The following is a 20989-nucleotide window of genomic DNA, read 5'->3' on the forward strand; positions in this document are numbered from 1 at the left end:
AGTACTTAGTGCTAAGTGTCGTAAAGTGGCAATAAGTCAATGCGCATGCAAAACAAATGCAATGTCTATGAAATCAGGTAAACTACCCATGGTAAGTGTGTATGATGCAATGCATCATGCAAATATTAAAAGAAGTTTGAAGATCATGCAAAGCATGATTTGAATCAATAAGAATTGAAGTATTTTTCTTGTTATGGTACGAATATCATGCTTGACATGATTTTAGAATAATGGAATATAGTGTTTTTGCAAGTACATGTTTGCATATTCATGATTGAAACGAATGTATACATGAGATAAATGCATGGATGAAATTCATGTATGTACAAAATGAATGCATGATTGCATTAAATGCATGTGCAGAATAAACTTATGTGAAGCATGTCATGTCTGCTATGAATGTATCATGCATGAGAATATGATATGAATGAATCATGCATGCGAGCATGGATTAAGTATGACATGTATTATGCAACAAAGCATAAATAAAGTGTATCATGTATCATGCATGAGGGCATAGGTATAATGATGATATGAATCATGCATAAGGGCATAAGAGAGTTATCATATGAGATAATGGCAATATGAGTGTGACCTATGACATTAATAAAAGATAATCTTGGGACTACGGGTCCATATAAGGAGCTAGTGAAACAAAGCTCTCTCAGATTGTAATGCCCCAGGATTTTAAAACCTTTAAAAATATATAAAAATTAAAAATTTTCTTTTCTTTTTAAATAAACAGCGGAAACAGTTTTTGGCTTCCGGTTTTAAACCTTGGGCACGTCACATTTAATAAATCACAATAAGAGCAACAATAATTTTACACAAACATTATATACATGGTCTTTTTTCACAAGGTTCAGAAATTAAAACATTTAGGATTAAATTTAAAATAAATCTTAAATTAATCTCAGGATCTTGGGAATCTGGATTCTTCAATGCTGCTCCTATCCAACATCTACTGTAATATCGCCTACTCCATATCTGAACTTGTAATCCCCATAAAACGGTGTCAGACTTATGACATTCAGGTAAACTATTAATCAAAATCATACAACTAAAATATTAAGCATAATTTCAATAATTTAAAATCAAAATGCATATATTCAAGAATAATTATGCAATTTAAAATAATTTAAAAATATGGCAATTTAAAATAATTTAAAGCATGATTATGTGTTATATCAACAAAGCATATTTTCATATCAAATTATGTTAAAGAAAAGGTTATTGTTTTGATATTTAACGTCCTTCTGGTATGATGAAGGGCACTCCAATCTCAGACTAAGTATTCCGGGGGTATATTATTCTAATATGAATTACCTAGATACCTGAATGAAATAGGCTCTCAAGCGAGCGATCAATGATCGGAAAGATTTTTGGCAATGGCGAGCAAATAGGAGAATTGGATGCATCCACTGACTGCGGCAGTAGGAGACCCATTGGATTCAGCCTCCTCAACCTGAGTGACAAGAGACCCCGAGAAATCTATTGCTCTAAAAAATCATCATCATAACAATGTCACTCCTAGTTGTACCACTACCCCTTCTAGGGTAGGCAAAGACCTGAATGGGCCCAAAGGGTTCTTTTATACAAATTTAACATTTTCAAAATTAGGCTCAACAACCCAATAACTCTTTTAAAATAAACACTAAGGTCATACGTACCCAACTCATTCAACATTTGCTCTGGTAAACTGAGCACACTTCTGTGAAGGCGAAAATTAAGTTTGTGTGTAGACATGACTCATGCAACAATTAGTTTAGAAAGTCTGCACAATAAAATCTTTCAAAAATGAACATGCTACACAAAATTCTTCTAGTTATCAAAATTGAAAATCATCAAAGTTTTAACCATAGTACTTATCAAAATTTGATTCAAAATCATAAGAATTAAAATCTTGTCATTCAAAATAGGTATTTAATGTATTCAGATATTAAAATATGCATTTGATCAAAAATAAAATTTAAATAATCATGCATGCATCAAAAATATGTTTAATATAAAAATCATAGGATTTTTATAGAATAACTTACCTTGATTTTTAGTAAAATGAGGAAGAATAGGATAAAGCGCTCGTGTTTGGATTTAATATGATAAAATTCATTTTATTAGATAATGTTTTTATATTGAATATTGGGCAGTATTTGCCCTACAAATTTGATGAAATATTTTTTTAAGAAATTATTAAAAATCTAAAAATTATTTAGAAATGATCCAAATTTTTTTTATAAAAAACTTCACAGAGTTTCTCATGTAATAACTCAAATGTTCAAAAAAAGGTTTGAATTCGAATTTGAGTTGTTAAAATTCGAACGTGACTTTGCATCATAAATATTTTTTTAAAGGTTTTTCAAAAAAATTGACTCAAGCATTTAAAACGCTTTTAAAAATTGTAACAGAATTTTTTTTATAAAAATCGATTTTTTTGAAATAATTATAAAAATTTTGATATAATTTATATTAAATAAAGTCAAAATTTCAAAAGTATCTGAAAAACTTTTGCCAGAATTCTGATGAAAATAACTAAAAAATTTAGAATTTATTTAGAAAAATTTGCCAGAACTATGATTATATTGATTCTACTTTTTAAAAATTATTTAAAATAATTTTGCCAAATCTTTTGCTATAAAATCTCTATTTTTTTTAAATATTTTTAAAAAAAATTGCCAGAATTACTGCTATAGTAGTTTATTTGTAAACTGTCATTCATTTTGAAAATTAATCTAGAAAAAGCATTTGATTCTTTTGATTATAAATTCTTGATATGTTGCTTAAAAAATATGGGCTTCGGTGAAAAATGGATTCTTTGGATCAAAGTCTTACTCCAAGCTACTTCAATTGTAGTCTCTATGAATGGTGAGAAGGGGAAACCTTTCAAAGCAAGGAGGGGTTTGCATCATTTAGACCCTCTCTCCCCTTTTACTATTTATTTTGGCTATGGAGGTTTTATCAGTTATTTTTAGCTCGACTGAGAGGGGAGGTATATTTTATAGTTGTCGGGTTTCAAATAGTGTTACCATTTCTTATTTATTGTTTGTGGATGATCTTTTGTTGTTTACGGAGGCTTCACATGAAAACATGTGGACATTATGGACTATCTTAAGGCACTTCGGGAAAATTTCGAGGCTGCGTGTGAATGGGGAGAAGAGTCAAGTCTTAGCCATGAATGACCGTACTAGTAACATGAAAATAAGGACCTCATATATTTTTGAATGCAGGACAGGTTCTTTCCCGTTTGACTACTTAGGCCTCCTACTCCATTTGAGTGTCTCCCACGAGTTGCATTGGGGTAAGGTAAAAGATCATGTTCGCACGATCCAATCATGTGCGACTTGGATTTTGTCACATCTCCACTATGGTTAGTCATTTTTTGCAAATATTTGTCATACCAAAAAAGTGGAAAAGATGTTGGTATCAAATTTTCAAATTTTTATTTGGAGGGAAAGTGTGGAACGGAGTTCAAGGCCATTAGTGATTTGGGACATCATCTCTCAACGTGTGGATATGGGTGGCCTTGGGTTGCATCACCTTGGTCGATTCAACGAGGCTCTTCTTGCCAAATGGTTGTGGGTAATTTGCATGAAGGAATGAAGGTTGTTCATTATCTTATCCAAAAATAATGATTTAGTAGATTGGTCATGAAATTGGATGTAAATGTATAGATGGAAAGATAGTTCAAGGATATGGAAGGGTTGAATGCTGGTTATTGGAGAGTTTTGTTGCTTTTCAAAGATTGTTGTTTTGTGATGGGGGCAGCACCCGATTTTGGCATGATGTGTGGATGGGAGAGTGACCTCTACGAGATATATCCTCGTTTGTACCATGCAACATGTAGAAAGTATGGTAGGGTGCAAGAAATCTAGTCTTAGACCTCGAATGAATGGGAGATCATATTGAGAAGGGATCCTTCAGATGTCTTTCAACAATTTTCCCTTCTCGTGACTGAATTGGTTAACACATCTATGACCGAGAGGGCCAACCAGCTGGTTTGGACGTTGTCTAATGCTGGGGCTTTTTCTACAGCTTCACTTTATTAGGAATTATCTATACCTTTAGTGTAATGGTTGTCCACTAAATCGTTATGGGTTGGTGGGTTGCCATTGAGAGCTTCATTGATGAGATGGGTCATTTTGCAAGGTAGAATGAAAATATAAATCAGATCAAAGAAATTGGGCTTTCACCTGTGCAGTAGATGTTCCTTATGCCATGGCAAAGAGGAATCAGCTCAATACTTGTTTTGGGATTGTGACTTCATGAGGTTTTGATGCAGTAGGCCTGGGCAACTTTAGAATCAGTTGGGATAACATTTTATTTCCTAGGCAGGTACTTATTGAGAGCCATCTTCACTCAAAAGAAAAGAAATGGAAATTTCTGTGGCGAGTGTGGATGAAGCATAATCAATTGATTTTTAGAAACATCTGCAGAAGACCAAAACAAGTTTTCAAGCAATTGAGATGGGAGCTTTCTTGCAGGGCACTCAGGAATTGGCCTGATCAACCCATTTTCTGGATCAGTCAAAACAGATTTTTCTCTGATTTTTATTAACGCTTTTCATTTCTTCTTTGGGGTTGTCCTTCATATCTTACTCCCGTTTCCCATGTCTTTCCGTCCGTCTGAGTGTGATACCTCATCATACTCATGAAAGTCTAACATAACTATTTGATTTTAATGAATATATTGTTTTTTTGAAAAAAAACACTAGGTGTACAATTTGTAGATAGGATTAGATACCATGGTTTCTATATCTTTTTTATTAAACATTTGTAATGATACTTGAATTTGTGATATAGGGAGAGTTCCCTGTTGATATATTTCTTTTATAGGTACTTAAGAGATTTTTCAATTTGTAATACTTTTTTCAATTTTTAAAAATATATAAAAGATGAATTTCTAACTGACATAGATCTAACATAGGGATAATCATTAATGCTCTCACAAGATCTAAGAAACAAAGCTTGCATTAATCTTCTTACCATAATACCATTGGCCTATTAATGGGTAAAATAACTCTTAAAAAAGTTTCCTTAATGCCGGCTTGGCTAAGCGGGGAAACAATAGAGCTTACATGACAAGAAGGCCTCAGACCTAATATACAACAACAACAGCAACTACGCCTTCATCCCAAAACAATTGGGGTCGGTGATATGAACCAAAAAAGAAAATCATTCTGGGTCTTCAGCATGAATCATTCTCCTTCAATCATTTCTATCCAATGCCATGTCCTCGGTGAGGTTCAAAGCATTCATATCCTTTCCTATTATCTCCATCCAAGTCTTCTTAGGCCTATCCCGACCTCTTTTAACTAATATATTTTCCCATTTCTCCATCCTTCTAACTGGAGCATCATTAGGCCTTCGTCGAATATGTCCAAACCACTGTAAATGATTCCCTCATCTTATTTTCAATGGATGCAATGCCTACCTTCTTACGTATCTCCTCGTTTCGAATCTTATCTTTTATTATATTTTCACACATTCATCTAAGCATACGAATCTTAGCTACACTCATTTTTTGAATATGATGTCTCTTGGCAGCCTAACATTCTGTATCATATAGTAAAGTGGGCCTAATTATCGTCCTATAAAACTTTTCCTTCAACCGTAATAACATTATACGATCGCACAACACTCTAGTTGCACTTTTTCATTTCATTCACCCAACCTTTATCTTATGATTTACATCTTCATCAATTTCTCCGTACTTTTGAATGATAGATCTCAAATATTTGAAACAATCATCCACCGGTATTTCTTGCTTACCAAGCTTCACTACACTCCCATCACTACTTTGTTGCTTACTAAACCGACATTTCATATAATTTGTCTTATTCTTACTCAACTTAAAACCTCTTACCTCGGACCTAATATATCACAAAAAAATCACATGCACTATGCTCCTACAGATCGTGATATATATATATATATATATATATATATATATATATATATATATATATATATATATATAAAGAAAAAGAGAGAGAGCCGAAACAAGATTTCAACATAGCCACTGAAAGGGTCAAACATAATTGAACCCAAAGAGAACAAAAGAGAACAAAAGCATAACAACAAAAACAAAGAGAAACAAGCAGGGGCAAAAAAAACAAAAACAAGCGGCTCATGCAAGAGCCGCAAAACAAAAGAAGCAACAACAACAGGAAAAGTAAGATCAAGAAGACGAATACGCAGAATCACATAAACGTCTACTAGGATTTTGTGCCCAAGAAGATTAATGTGAACCGGAGAATCCCAAGAGAGAGAGAGAGAGAGAGTGAGAGAGAGAGATCCAATCAATGCATTCCGAAGTGGGTGTACGATTTTTGTGGAATTGGGTTCCAAGGCCACTCAATTGTGGAAACCCATCCAAAAGCATTATAGCACCATCGACCACATGAGAAGCACAGTTTATCCAATGGTGCATTGCATCAAGTATGTTTGGAAGCCAAATTTGAGGAGATGACAGGTGAAACGATACGCCAAGTTTTGGTTCTCAACGATGTATCAGGAAATTTGCAAAACATGACTTGTACTAATTTTTATTATGCCTCCCACTTCAATTGGGAATCTCTCAGGAACTTCATCGTGGAAAGGTTGAAGACCGGGTAAGAGCTACAATGCAATATTGTGCGGCACACCTTTTATCTATGGCGGGTCGTATTAATACGGTGAAATATAATATTTTCACCATGGTTCTCCACTTATTCAAATCTTTAAGATGCCTACGAAGGTGGAGAAAAGATTAATTAAGATGTTTCAAAATTTTATTTGGAAAGGAAAATTGAAAAGTAATTCTAAGGCATCGGTGGGTTGGGTGGATATCTCCAAATCATTAGTGTATGGTGGATTGGGCATTTGGGATATACACTCATTTAACTTGGCTTTACTTGCTGTGGATGATTAGCAAAAGAGAGGGCATACTCTCCATTGTCTTCTCAGAAAAATGTAACTTGCAGAAGTGACCTTGAAATTGGTCGAAAGGCCACGAATGGGGATTTGAAAGGGATGGATGACGGTCATTGAAGCATTTTGTCATTTCATCCAGATTCGGGTTTGGTGATGGTTCACGAACATTTTTTTGGCAAGATGAGTGGTGGGCTGATCGATTGCTTCGGGATAAATTTTTAGATTTATTTCATGTGGCATGTTGCAAATTCCGCAAGGTAAAGGATTTGGGTTCTCCAAATTCTCATGTTTGGAATGTGCTCCTAAAAAGGAATCCCTCCGAGGCGGCACTCCAGCAATGACTTTCCCCTGCATCCGATTTATCTACTTTTTTTTTATGTCCAATGTTGAGGACAAAATTAGATGGACCTCATGATGGTCAGTTTACCGTTAGCTCATTCTACTCTGCTTTGGGTTCCCGTTCCCATATTTGGATGCCAAAACAAGCATTCTGGAGGGGAGGGTTACCATTGAGGGGATCACTGACTGCATTGTCCATTATTCATGGGAAAGTGTTGATTGACCTAATGCTCCAACAGCGTGGTTTTCACCTGGCCAACAGATGTTTACTCTGTTCTGCTCATAAAAAATCTATGCACCACCTGTTTTGGGAGTGCCTATTCACGCACACACTCATTCGGCGGCCTTGGGATGACCTCAATAGTTTTTGGCGTGAGATCTTATTTCCTAGACAGGTTTTGATTGCTGATTTCCTCTGGTCTAGGGGCTCTAAATGGCGATGCTGGTCGCTGATGGCTTGTACACAGTTTGGTTTGAGCGCAACAGGCGCATTTCAGAAATATGCCCACAAGGGTGGACCAATTGTTGCAGCAGCTACGATGGGATATTTCTTGCCGATTTCGCAGGAAATGACCAGGTGAGGATTTGAGTTGGATTGGGAACAGCAGGCTGTATGAGGGTTAGCCGGCTAAGGCCCCTCTGCTGTTCATGGTTTGATTTTTCGTTTTTTTTGAAAAGGATGGTTTGATTTTTCGTTGCTGTCATGCATTTTTCTGTGCTGTATTTTTTGAGGTGATATCTCATCACCATCACTAATTTGTAATTCTGTTTTCGACATACGTATCTCGACTGAATCTAATGAAATATTTTTCAGTCAAAAAAAAGATGGATTCACTGAATTTCTTACCTACGCTACTGTTGGGAATGCCAAATTAGAGAAATGAAAGTGGAGATGACCTCCCATCTCCTCATTTCAATATCTCATGAAGATGCAGTTAACAAGTCCACTCTCATCACCCCTCTCTTGTCGGCTCCCAAACCCAGACAAAGATGCCCAAGTAAATAAGTTTGTCTTAAGATTGCCAAGGAGCCAAATTTCATGCCTTATGAAGAGCCAATATGTGACTCCATCAATCTCTTTCATATAGAATGACACAATAGCTACCGCTATTTTAAAGCAGCCAATTATAATATTTTTTTAAATATTTTTTACTTTTTTAACTAATTCTTTAAAAGAAGTTACTGCACCCATGTACTTCTCTCACTCTGTCTGTGTGTGTGTTGCAATGCGCTAGCACATTTCTACTAAGTTCAACATCCCCGTTAGCGTTGGTGCTTCGTTTGTGATCTATAAGCTAACTTGACAGCAATGTGTCATCCTTCAAGGACATATATGGACCTATTTCATTGATATAATCCAATTATCATTAATGCATATACTTGCAAACCGACAATATGCCCTATTCAATGTGGGTGGGGCCCCAACGAGGACTCTAAGCACTCACTAGATGACCTTTTCAAATGTGTCCAAAGAGAATGGGGGAACAGTTTGATATCTATGGTAAGAAAGAAGGATTAAAAAACATGGCAAATATTTTATACTAATGAGGGTAAGGAACTATTGAGTTGAAAATCATAGTTGTAAGTTGTATCAACTCAATCAATCTAATGAATAAGGTGCATCTGTGACATAAGTGTAAAAGATGAACATATATTAACATCTCTCAACGACCACTTCTTACATATCACCTTGAAAGTAAAAAGGAGAGAAAGAAAAAGCAACCAAAATTCACAAGCAACAGTGGTGCTTTCCAGAAAGAAAAAGTAGAGGAAAATAACAGCAAGCAAGCTTTTCTCCCTTCTGTTATTCAAAGACTGGACATCCATGAACTTACAAACAACAATGTAACTACACCCAATTGAGAAATTAAGAACAGATGATCACACAGGTGGATCATGGTCAATATTCAGTAGAGAGAGGAGCATGGCCAGAGGGGCACATGTAAACATTTCTATAGATAAGGCCAGCCAAGCCACCTCCAATAAGAGGACCAACCCAGTAGATCCAGTTATCTTTGAAGTCTCCACTAGCTACAGCCGGTCCAAAAGAGCGAGCCGGGTTCATCGATCCGCCAGAGAATGGACCAGCAGCGAGGATGTTGGCACCCACAATGAACCCAATGGCTATAGGTGCAATTGTGCCCAATGAGCCCTTCTTTGGGTCAGCTGCAGTCGCGTAAACGGTGTAGACCAGTGCAAAGGTTATGATTATCTCCATTACAACCCCTTCAACTGCACCAACTCCTGCTCCCAAGCTGTGTGTTGGAATAGCCTACAACGTAAACTAACTTAGTAACTTAATTGATGAGATCAATTTAGTCAAAGGGACCAAGTCACAAACTGGGGGCTGACTTACCAAGCCTCCTGTAACAGCTTTGAGGAGGAAGCAAGCCACAATGGCTCCAACGAGTTGGGCAATCCAGTAGAAGATGCCAGTGAGAATGGTGATCTGACCCCCCAGAGCCAATCCAAAGGTAACCGCCGGATTGACATGGCCGCCCGAGATGTTTGCACCGACGGAAACGGCAATGAACAACGCAAAGGCATGGGCGAGTGCAATAGCTACGAGACCAGCAGGGTCAAGAGCTGCACTGGATGTCAACTTATCTGCAAGACCAACAAAGGTTAAAAATCTCGAAAATTTTCATGAGCTATAACACATCTTCCTTGGCTCATACTCCATAACCTTAGGATATATCAATTGTCACAAGTAAGTTTGAGAAGATTAGAATAATACACTATAGACTATTAAGAAAGGAAGATATTGTAACAAGCCAAATATTGAAATAAATTAGAGAAATAGAACTTAAAAAAGAAAAGGCCATGGATGTGCATGATAACTCATCCAACTTCCATGGATAGGGCAATCCCTGGTTCTAAGAAACAGTAAAAAGAAGATCCTTAAATGGGACAAAGAACATTAACTGTAAGCAATGGCAGATCCAACACCAGCAAACACAAAGAGCAGAGTGGAGATGAACTCAGCAAGGTAGGCTTTAATAGATGAACAGCTAAAGGAATCATCAAAGCGACCAAATGCAATGCAAGCCATGGCTGAGTGGGAAGAGGAGGAGGAGGAGGGGGCCTAGAAGAAAGAGAAACACCACATCTTTGATACTCCGGAATGGTGCCTTTATACTGACTCACCCCTTCGCAAAGGACCGACCATATCAATAATAATAATAATAATAATAATAGTTTTGGATGGTCATCAGGAATTAGAATTTAGAATATAAGATTTAAAAAAATTATCCATTCTCATCCACTCCTTGGACAAAGTTAGCTGTCACATGATGCGCAAACTGGAGGACTGAATGGAAGTGTCTGGAAGCACATTAATGAAACACACCCCCTACTTTTTCGGGGGACAATAGTCCAAGTATCCTCAGAAAAAAAAAATTATGTTACCATACACCAAGATGAAAATACAAATTTACCAACGGGGCTATGCTTGTATGGCAGGAGCAGTTAGTGCACGTCACCTTGTATTGGGACGTTGTAAGTTCTAACCCAATGGTATGGTTGGATAACTGGTAGGCGTCTGCCTAACCCCAGCTTTCTCTATAAAAAATGGACCCAGACATGGACATGAACCCAGACTCGAACTCAAACTTGGTCCTGGCCTTAACCTTGATCCCTAAAGTTTACCTTGACCTTTAAAAGTTTTTAAAGGTTCTTTATGACTTTTTTAGGAGGTGACATCTATCCTTTTTGGATAGCCAGTCGAATCTGATCCCGGTCCTGGTCCTAAACATCGACATGGACCCAAACTTGGACTTAGACCTAGACCCAAACTCAGACCTGGACCCAAACCCGAACCTAAACCCACACCTAGACATGGACATGGACCCAGACCTAGACATGGACATGGACATGGACCCAAACATGGACATGGACAGTGACTCGGACTTGGCCTTGACCTTGACCTTGACCTTGATCTTTAAAAGTTTTTAAAGGTTCTTTCATGAACCTGGACATGGACATGGACATGAACCTAAACTCATACTCAGACCTAGTTGTGGCCTTGGCCTTGACCTTGACTTTTAAAAGTTTACCTTGACCTTTAAAAGTTTTCAAAGATTCTTTATGACTTAATTTTCTCGCAGGCGATACATATCCTTTTTGGATAGGCTCCTAGACCCAGACCCGGTCCTGGACATGGACATAGACATAAACATAGACATAGACATAGATATGGACCCGGACTCAGACTCAGACTTGGTCATGGTCCTGTTCCTAGTCTTGGCCTTTGTCTTAACCTTGATCTTTAAAAGTTTTCAAAAGTTCTTTATGACTTTTTTGGGAGGCAACACCTATCCTTTTTGGATAGCCTCTACATGTAAGCACGTTGAGAGGTAAGTGACACGTGGAGTCTATATTATAGCGGTGGCCACCCATGATGGGATTGTGGCAGTGGTATATGGCATCCATGTTGGGATGATATATGCCCATGAGGGAACGCTAGTGACACATGACATCCAAGTTGGGATGGTTGCCGCCCATGATGGGATGCTAGTGACACATGGCTTTCATGATGGGACATTAGTGCCATGTGGTGCACATGTCGGGTCGTTAGTTGCCCAGGATGGATGAGTTACCTTGCACCACATGGTTTGGTATACCACAACTAACTTATATGGAAAAAGACTTAAAAAAAACAAGTTAACTTCTTCCAGCTTTTGCTTCTTTTAGAGTCTCTCTCCATCTCTCTCTAGCCTTGAAGTTGTTCAGGGCAACTATGTCATGGTGACTAACCTACCCAGTGCCAGGGAAGGTTAGTATTGGATGAGAGGTGTAGGCTTGGTTGTATCCTGAAAGTGAGGTTGTGTTTAACCCTACTGTCGGGCTAAGTCCTGGTGGGGAAATTGTCGCTTTCAAAACAATGCCTTTGTTGCGCACCTTCAAGCTTCAGTGTCCACGATTTGAGATGAATTCTACCAAATATCAAATAATTTGAAATTGACATATCTAGCTCCATAGCATTTATTATGAAGATCGAGAACTAGGAGATTCCCAAACTATCTTACTTCGATTGGACTAAGTTCAAACACTGGCAGAACAATGTCATGATCTTCTTGACCATGGCCAAGGTGGGCTATGTGCTCACTAAACCATGTCCTTCTGAACAAGAAGAGACCATTGCTAAGAACAAGAAGAGTCAAAAGTCGATGCAAGATGACTATGTGTGTCAAGAACATATTCTGAATGTGTTGTCTGATTCCCTGTTTAATCTCTACTCTAAAGTAGACTCTGCAAAAAAACCCTGGGAAGCTCTTTAGAGCAAATACAATATTAGAGGATATAGGTAATCGAAAGTTCCTAGTTAGTAAATATATGGATTTCATGTTTATTGATAACAAACCACTTATACCCCAAATTGATGAAATGCAATTGTTGGTTCACTAACTTTGCAAGTAGCTACTATAATTAGAAAAATATTGAATTCATAGAAAGACTATCATAATATGTTAAAATATAAGAACGAAGACTTCACTTTGGAACAAATTCTTTTTCATTTTTGTATTGAAGAAAAAGCTTTCCATAGAGACAAAAAGGAGGAAGTCAAAGAAGTTGGCACCAAAGTAAATATAATAGATGGTAAGCCAAGATTCAAGCCTGATTTAAAATCTAAAAACAAGAAATCCAAACATTTTAATAAATCTAAACATGAAATTGTTTTATACTATGTACGTGGCAAACTAGAGCACTATGCCAGAGAGTGTCATTATCGTAAGACATAAGTTATAAAGGCACAAGCTCCCGAAGAGAACTTATCGGTTGTAGTAAGCTTTGTTCTCATGGTTCAAATGGACATGGCATGGTATGTGAATTTTGGGTCTATAATTCATACTGTAATGACTGAAGTATGATTAAAACATACGATATCGTAGAGAAAAACAATCAAGTCTAGATGAGAGACTCTCATCCTGTAAAGGTTGATGGAAATGGGACTGTGGAACTAAAATTCACATTTAAGAAATGTCTTATCCTCACGAATGTAACTGCTCTAACTAAGAACCTTATATTAGCCTTCCTACTGACTACACATAGTTTTAAGCTTGTCTTTGAATCTAACAATAGAATATTATCGAAGAATCGTGTATTTGTTGAAAAATGTCTTGTTTCTTATGGACTGTTCGAACTGAATGTGATCAATGATAATATCTTTGTTTTTATTTACATGCTTGACTCTTTTGATGTATGACATGTTAAACTTGGTCATGTGCATTTTGGATCCATTAAGAAAATGCGTAAATTAGAATTAATTCTTGTTTGCAAGAAGCATGATCATTATAATAAATGTGACATGTGCATTAAAGCAAAGTTCTCTAAGAAACCTTTTCATGGAATGGAAAAAAGTTCTAAAACTCTTGAACTCATACATAGTGATGTTTGTGATTTGAAAAACACTCGAACTCATATAGGTAATCTATATTTCATAACCTTTATAGATTATTTTTTCAAATTTGCTTATGTTTATCTTATGAAAAGTAAAGATGAGTTATTAAAGAAATTTGAGTTTTTTAAGGCTGAAGTTGAGAATTTTCATAACTATAAAATTATTTCATTCAGATCAGACAAAGGTGAAGAATATTTATCCCATGACTTCACCAAATTTTGTGAAGAACATGACATACATAAACAGAACATTGCACCTTATAATACCGAGCACAATAGTGTAGCAAAACGAAAAAACAAAACTTTAATTGACATGGTGGATGCAATGCTAATTAGTTCTGGACTTAATTTTAATCTATAGGGAGAATCCCTACTCAGTGCATGTCATATTTCAAATCATGTGCCTTATTCAAAATTACATGTTACTCCATATGAATTATGAACAAATAGAAAACTAAATTTAAGTTATCTTAGAGGTTGGGGCTGTGTAGCCTATGTTAGATTGAATGAACCTAAACAAACTAAATTAGGACCTAATTGCTTATTCTCAAAACAACAAGGCATATAGATTTATGAACTTAGAAACTAAAGTTATTTCTTAATCTGTACAAGTTAAGTTTAGAGAAGATCTATTTTTTAAAGACTTGCAAAATCTTTTTTCTCTCATTGTTTTTTATGAACCTGTATCCAAGAGACTTGCTTTGGAACATGAAAATACATAACTTAGAAGAAGTAAGAGGATTAGGAAACTAAAGGATTTTGAAAAGGACTTTTATCTCTATATAATTGATAGAGATCCTTTAAGCATGTCTGAAGTTATTTCATCATCTGATGCTGCATTTTGGAAATAAGCTATTCAAAGTGAAATTGATTTTATAGTTGAAAATAAAACTTGGGTCTTAGTAGAATTACCACAAGGGTTTAAACCTCTTGGCTGCAAATGAATTTTCAAAAGAAAATTTAGAGCAGATGAATCAATTGACAAATTTAAGGCAATATTACTAGGAAAAGGCTTTAAATAAAAATCTAAGATTGATTATTTTGATATGTATGCTTTAGTATGTAGGATAACATCAATTAGAATTCTTATAGCCTTAGCTTTTATTTTTAAACTCAAAATTCATCAAGTAGATGTTAAAACTACTTTTCTAAATGGCAACTTAAAAAAAGATATTTATATGAATCAACCTAAAGGTTTTGTAGTTCCTGATCAAAGAAATAAAGTTTATAAATTGCTTAAGTCATTATACGGATTAAAACAAGCTTCAAAATAATGACATAAAAAATTTGACCAAGTAATTTTTAGCTTTGGGTTTAACACTCTTGATTATGAGAAATGCATATATACTAAAGTTGATTGTGAAAACATTATTATAATTTATTTATATATAGATAAAATGTTGATACTTAGCAACAATATAGAAAGCATAAATGATACTAAGCATTTTCTGTCACTTAACTTTGACATAAAAGATATGGGGCTTGCTGATGTAATTCTAGGAATCAAACTTGTGAGATATGAGCATAGATATGGCTTAAATCAATCATATTATATTAAGAAAGTGCATACAAATTTAACTATTTTAATTATAAAATTGTTGATACTCCATTTGATCCTAGCATTAAATTATCTAAATACACTTGAAGATGTATTTTTCAACTTGAGTATGCTAGTATTATGAGAAGTATTATATATGCTATGAATGAAACTAGAGCAGACATAGCATTTTGCATGACCAAACTGAGTAGATATACTAGCAATCTAGGACTTGATCATTGGGATGCAACTTTCAAAGTTCTGAAGTACCTTAAAGAGACTTTGGATTATGGGTTATTCTATTCAGAGGAATCCGCTAACCTTGAAGGTTATAGTCATGCTAATTGGAACTCCGATAGGGATGACTCGATATCCACAAGTGGATGGCTCTTTACCCTAGGATCTAGGGTTATTTTCTGAGCTTCTAAGAAGTAAACCAGTATAACCCAATCCATTATAGAGGTTGAGCTCATATCCCTAGCATTTGCTATTATGAAAGTCGAACAACTAAGAAACCTCTTGATTGAGATTCCATTGGATACCAAACCCTCGCCTTCTGTGGATATTCATTGTGATAACCAAGCTGTTACATATAAAGCAGGGAGCAATATATACAATAAAAAATCTAGACATATTAGTCCAAAGTACAACACTGTGAATAATTTACTCAAGCAAGAAATAATTTCAGTGGAATATGTGAAATCTTGCCAAATTTTGGCAGATCCACTTATGAAATGTCTTTCACGTAAAATCAATAAAAATACATCTGAAGAGAATGGTATTAAAACCTACTAAAAAGATTACTCATGATGAAAACCCAACCGAGTGGCTTGGGTCACTTAAGTTCTTGGGTCAATGAGAAGAACAAGTCACTGGAGTAATTGGGTGAGCACAAAGGAATATATGAAGATAGAGAGTATCTTCAAGTCTCATTCTGATGTAAGTACTCGAAAAGCTTGTGGCATGAGGGTGAGTCTCTTGGCTCTTAATGAGATTTGTATGCCAGATTGGCTAAGGTGTTTGAAATATGTTTCCACCTTTGAAAGACTCACCTACATGAGTGTGAAGGTGTGGGTCACCTTCTATGAGATGGAGGTTGTCTTTAGAGCACTCATAAAGTGAGATATTGCATAGGACTATTAATAAATGCAACCTCTATATATTTGATGACATATATAGTTACCTTAAAAGAGTATGTGTGTAAATAGGCCTAAGAATTCCATATTAGAGACTAAGTTCAAACCTGCTAGCAACATAGTTTCTGAGGCTGTCTGAATCTTGTTCACATTAAGTGTATGTTCAAACCAAATGGTACCTTCATTTAAGCATATGACTTTCACGAATAGCTTCGCTCTTTCTTCCTATCCTATATTTTAACCCACATGGGGAGTTATTGTTATTTGGCTCAAAATATAACCCTTTGAAAGTAAGGGTTTTTGGCAAAATAACTCTTACTTATTATTAGTTGTTTGAAAAAGTCTTTTAGAGCAAAAAACTTATTTTATGAAAAATGTTTTGTCCCGTATTGATAATTATTGATAAACTTTATAAGTTTATAATAAGAACAATTGCCTTAGAGGGCAAGACTCTCAAGGGAATTAGATCTTTGGCTTGTCAAATGCTTGTCTAATAAACTTAAAATATTAATATTAATATTAATATTAATATTAATATTAATATTAATATTAATATTTGAATTTAGATTTGGACCCAAAACCGGACTTGGACCTGAACCTGGCCTTCACCTTAACCGTTATAAGTTTTTAAAGGTTCTTTATGACTTTTCTAGGAAGCAACACCTATCCTTTTTTGATAGCCTCTACGTGTAAGCACATTGAGAGGTCAATGACACGGGGAGCATATGTTATATCGGTGGTTGTTCATGATGGGATGATGGCAATGACACATAGTGCCCATGTTGGGATGGTGGCCGCCCAAGATGAAACACTAGTGACACATGACATCCATGTTAGGACGATGGCTGCCCATGCTAGGATGCTAGTGACACGTGACATCCATGTTGGGATGGTAGGCACCCATGATGAGACACTAGTGACATGTGGCGACTATATCAGGTCAGTTGCCGCCCAGGTTTGGTATACCCTAACTGCTTTATATGGAAAAAGATTTTAAAAAAACAAGTTAACTTCTTCGAGCTTTTGCTTCTTCCAAAATCTCTCTCCTTCTCTCTCTACCTATAAAGTTGTTCAGGGTAACTGTGTCATGGTGACTAACGTACCCAGTGTCATGGGAGGTTAGTATTGGATGAGAGGTGTAGACTTGGTTGTATCCCAAAAGTAAGCTTGTGTTTAACCCTACTGCACTCAGACGAAGTCCTCGTGGGGCAACTATCACTTTAAAGACAGCGCTTTTGTTGCACACTTCTAAGCTTTGGTCTCAACGATCTTAGAATAATTCTACCAAATATCAAACAGGTGGAATCAGAGCTGGCCCTGATTTTTGGGTATGGTATCGAGTCCAGACCCGAGTCTAATTAGACCCATCATAAGAGAATCCATACCCAGACCCTATAGGAACTACATGAACCAGACCTAGGCCATACCTGATAAAATAATATTTTTTAGCATTTTTATATTGAAAAATTGTCGGTCTTAATTAGAACTCGGGTCTGGTATAAAATTTCACAAAAACTATACCCAGCTCAATGTATTAATCGGACCTTCAGGTCTGAACCCGGCCTTAATCGGATCTTATTATTTATCAGCATACCTGAAACTTATAGGGTTTGGTATGAGTCGGGTATGGGTGAACCAGACCCGTTGACACCCCTAGTTTTGGACCTATGTCATCAGATATGAAGGTTTGTTGCTGTCGAAAAAAGCTGATTCATACGGTACTGATAATATCCATGTTCTTTACAAACTGTAAAAAAAAAATTTATTTGTATTGTACCAAACATTTACTTGTTTTTTCCTAAGTAAAGACTGAAATTTAGAGTTCAACTGTCAATACCCTACTTTTAGGAGCAACCTGGCATTAGGCCATAAAAAAATTGTAAAAAAATAAGCATAGTCAGCATCATAACTTTCAGGGAGTTCTTTAATAGCCACTACTCAGGATGGAGGCAGTCCCATGGATGAACGTCTCAGAAGCTACGCAGACGTGACCAAGGGAGGGTCTTTGATTCATCATGAATCATTTGTGCCTTTAGCGGGGGTGGACGCCTTTGCCAAATTCGTTGGTGCTCGTAAGATTTGGTGGATTCGTTTGGCTGGGAAGAGAGTTCAGCTATGGCTCTTTCAGCGAGAAACACAGGATAACATTGAGAAAACAATTGAGGGACTCCATTGGTGACAGACCAGAAATGCCAACCTGTGCTTTCTCTTGCCTTTCAAAGATCTCTTCTCGAAAATAGATTGCAACACATTTCAGGAAGCCTGGATGCCTTCGCCGGTGAGATGTATGCAAACGGGCGGCCTCTTATGACAGGATGTGTTATCTATCTTGGAACTGTTTTGGTTTGTTTAAACCCTTGGGGGGTAACTTGGCCACCACTTCTATGGCCATTCAGAATGACTCAGTACTTTGGCTCATGCAAGTGACCAGTCGCCTCCGACCATTTCCTCGGTGCTGGTGGTGCGCGAGCTGTGCGACTCTCAATGAGTTACCTAGGACGCATTGTCTGTGGTGTGACTTTGATCACGAACAATGTCACCCCCACTTGTTGACGGTCTTTCACGGCGATGGTGGGAAGAATGCGATTCGAACCAAGGGGGTTGGACTATATACAAGTCCAGCAGAATGAAATGCCTAGAGAGATCATTAAGGCAAGCCCCCATGGCTATGCAGAGGATTGGGGACTGGACCTGTCACTCCTGCAACTATTCCAACTTCAGGCGACGTCTGAAGTGTCGTTTATGCAGTAGGGGTAAGGTCACTAGTGACCCCCAAGCATTGGTCTTGCATTGACTCAGCCTCTGACGTGCTTTCATCTTGGCCTGAGTGTGCTTCAGCCGTTCCTTCTCCCTCATTGCGATCGATCATGGCCCTCAAGCAGACAACTGGCCGGAACGTCGATCACTATGTGCCTGAGCTGCCCATGGCGTTTGCAACTGACGATCTGGGTAGAGGCCGTCAACTGGTGGCCCTTGTGATGATCGTGTGCCTGCCAATGACAGCGGGGATGCACTATTTGATGATGACTGCGCGCTCTCACAGATTCTATACGCCATCAAGCTTCTCTCTTCTTCATGGTAAGCAATCAAGACTGAGATGGGTGCTAAGAAGGGAAGGCTGAACTCACGGCCTCCTACAATCTGATCGAGGTGGGTGAACTCAATGGTTAGTTACTTGAGTCACTTCTTAATAAAGATCCTTTTGTGGAATGTGTGCGGCCTGTGCAGTAGTGATAAGTAGCTTTTCCTGTTTAATGTCATTAATAAAAAAAAAGCCGGATGTGGTGCATAGACAGGAGATAAAGATGCCTCTAATTGATAAGTCCATCGATCATGGATGGGATTTGGAGAGATTGCAGGCTTGCTTTTAGTTTGGCAAAGGGGAGGTCTGGGTCATCCTTATTGCTTGGAGAGTGAATATCGAAGTCAACATCTCCCGAGTGGGGGATTACTCAATTTATATGTTCATTTTTTATCCCAGGGATACTACTGCTATTTTATTTATAACATTCTATGGGCCTTGCACTAGCTCTCTCAAACAAAATTTCTAGAAGGAGCTAAAGGAGATTGGTGTTGAATTTGTCTCGAGCCATATGAACAACTGCTGCATTGGGGGCGACTTTAATTTCATCTTGAGAATGGAAGATTCAAATTCTACTCAGTTATACTCTCGTAATATGCATCGCTTTGCCACCTTCCTAGATGACTGCAACCTTTCAGATCTTGCATTGCAAAGAGCGCGCACTTCAGCTAGTCCAACAAGGACACCCCCCATCATGAGTGGTTTGGATAGATACTTGATATCTTTACCGATGATGCAACAATTCCATGAGATAACATGATATAGCTGATTCCATTTTGGTTTTCGATCATGCTATGATTTGATTGAATTGGGGGCCGGGAGGCACACATAAGAAAAATACTTTTCGTCTAGAGTTATGGTGGTTTAGAGAACAGGGTTTCATTAACCTTTTGCGTTATTGGTGGCTTGAGGCCCCCTTATCCGGATAGATGGGTTGCTTGTAGAATTCAATCCAAATTAGCCTTCCCTCAGGGAAAGTTAATTAAGTGAAATAAAACTGAAACTTTGGTTAAGTTCAAGAATATTGAGACTTGGGAATCTAGTTTATGGGTGCTTCATGATAAAGAAGCATGTGTTAACAATGTTCCTGAAGCCGTTAATTTGAAAATGGAGTGTTAACAGTTGGTTCTCAACATTAGCGAATGACGAGTGTGGGAGTCTATCTGATGGCGCCAACGGGCGAAGGCCCATTGGTTGAAATCTAAAGAACTTAACACGAGGTTCTTCCATACGAGAGCCTACTCAAAAAAAAGTACTAATGACATCACATCATTGGCCATTGTTAAAGCAAAGATACAACAGAACACAAGACTACGTGGTTCGGCATTAAGCCTACATCCACGGTCAATCCTCTCAGACTGTGGGGTCATCCTTTATTACTGCACCATGACTCATTTAAATATACATGGAGAGCTACAGATCTGCGATATCCAAAAAGATATGAAGGGAGGAAATTCAGGAAGTAAAACAACCTCATCCTTTGGAGTTTCCAAAAGGATGAGAGAAACGGTTAAAAGAAAAACGGAAGACACCACTGTCGACACCTAAGTCGATTTTGGTTGTTATCCTCTCAAATGACTTCCGAAAA

At 37.2% G+C, this 20989-nt stretch overlaps 1 protein-coding gene across 1 annotated transcript; it reads right to left on the minus strand.

Moving 5' to 3' along the window:
• Positions 1-9012: 9012 nt before the first annotated feature.
• On the minus strand, positions 9013-10398 carry LOC149828773 (aquaporin TIP2-1-like). The gene is made up of 3 exons (XM_090017718.1): positions 10173-10398; positions 9604-9854; positions 9013-9519 (listed from the first exon to the last, which is right to left on the minus strand). Exons 1-3 carry the CDS (start codon positions 10297-10299, stop codon positions 9148-9150), a joined length of 750 nt encoding a protein of 249 aa, XP_089873844.1. The 5' UTR covers positions 10300-10398; the 3' UTR covers positions 9013-9147.
• Positions 10399-20989: the final 10591 nt, after the last annotated feature.

Source organism: Nuphar pumila, chromosome 9 (assembly GCF_984573655.1).
Source record: "Nuphar pumila chromosome 9, dmNupPumi1.hap1.1, whole genome shotgun sequence".
Classification (NCBI taxonomy): Eukaryota; Viridiplantae; Streptophyta; class Magnoliopsida; order Nymphaeales; family Nymphaeaceae; genus Nuphar; species Nuphar pumila.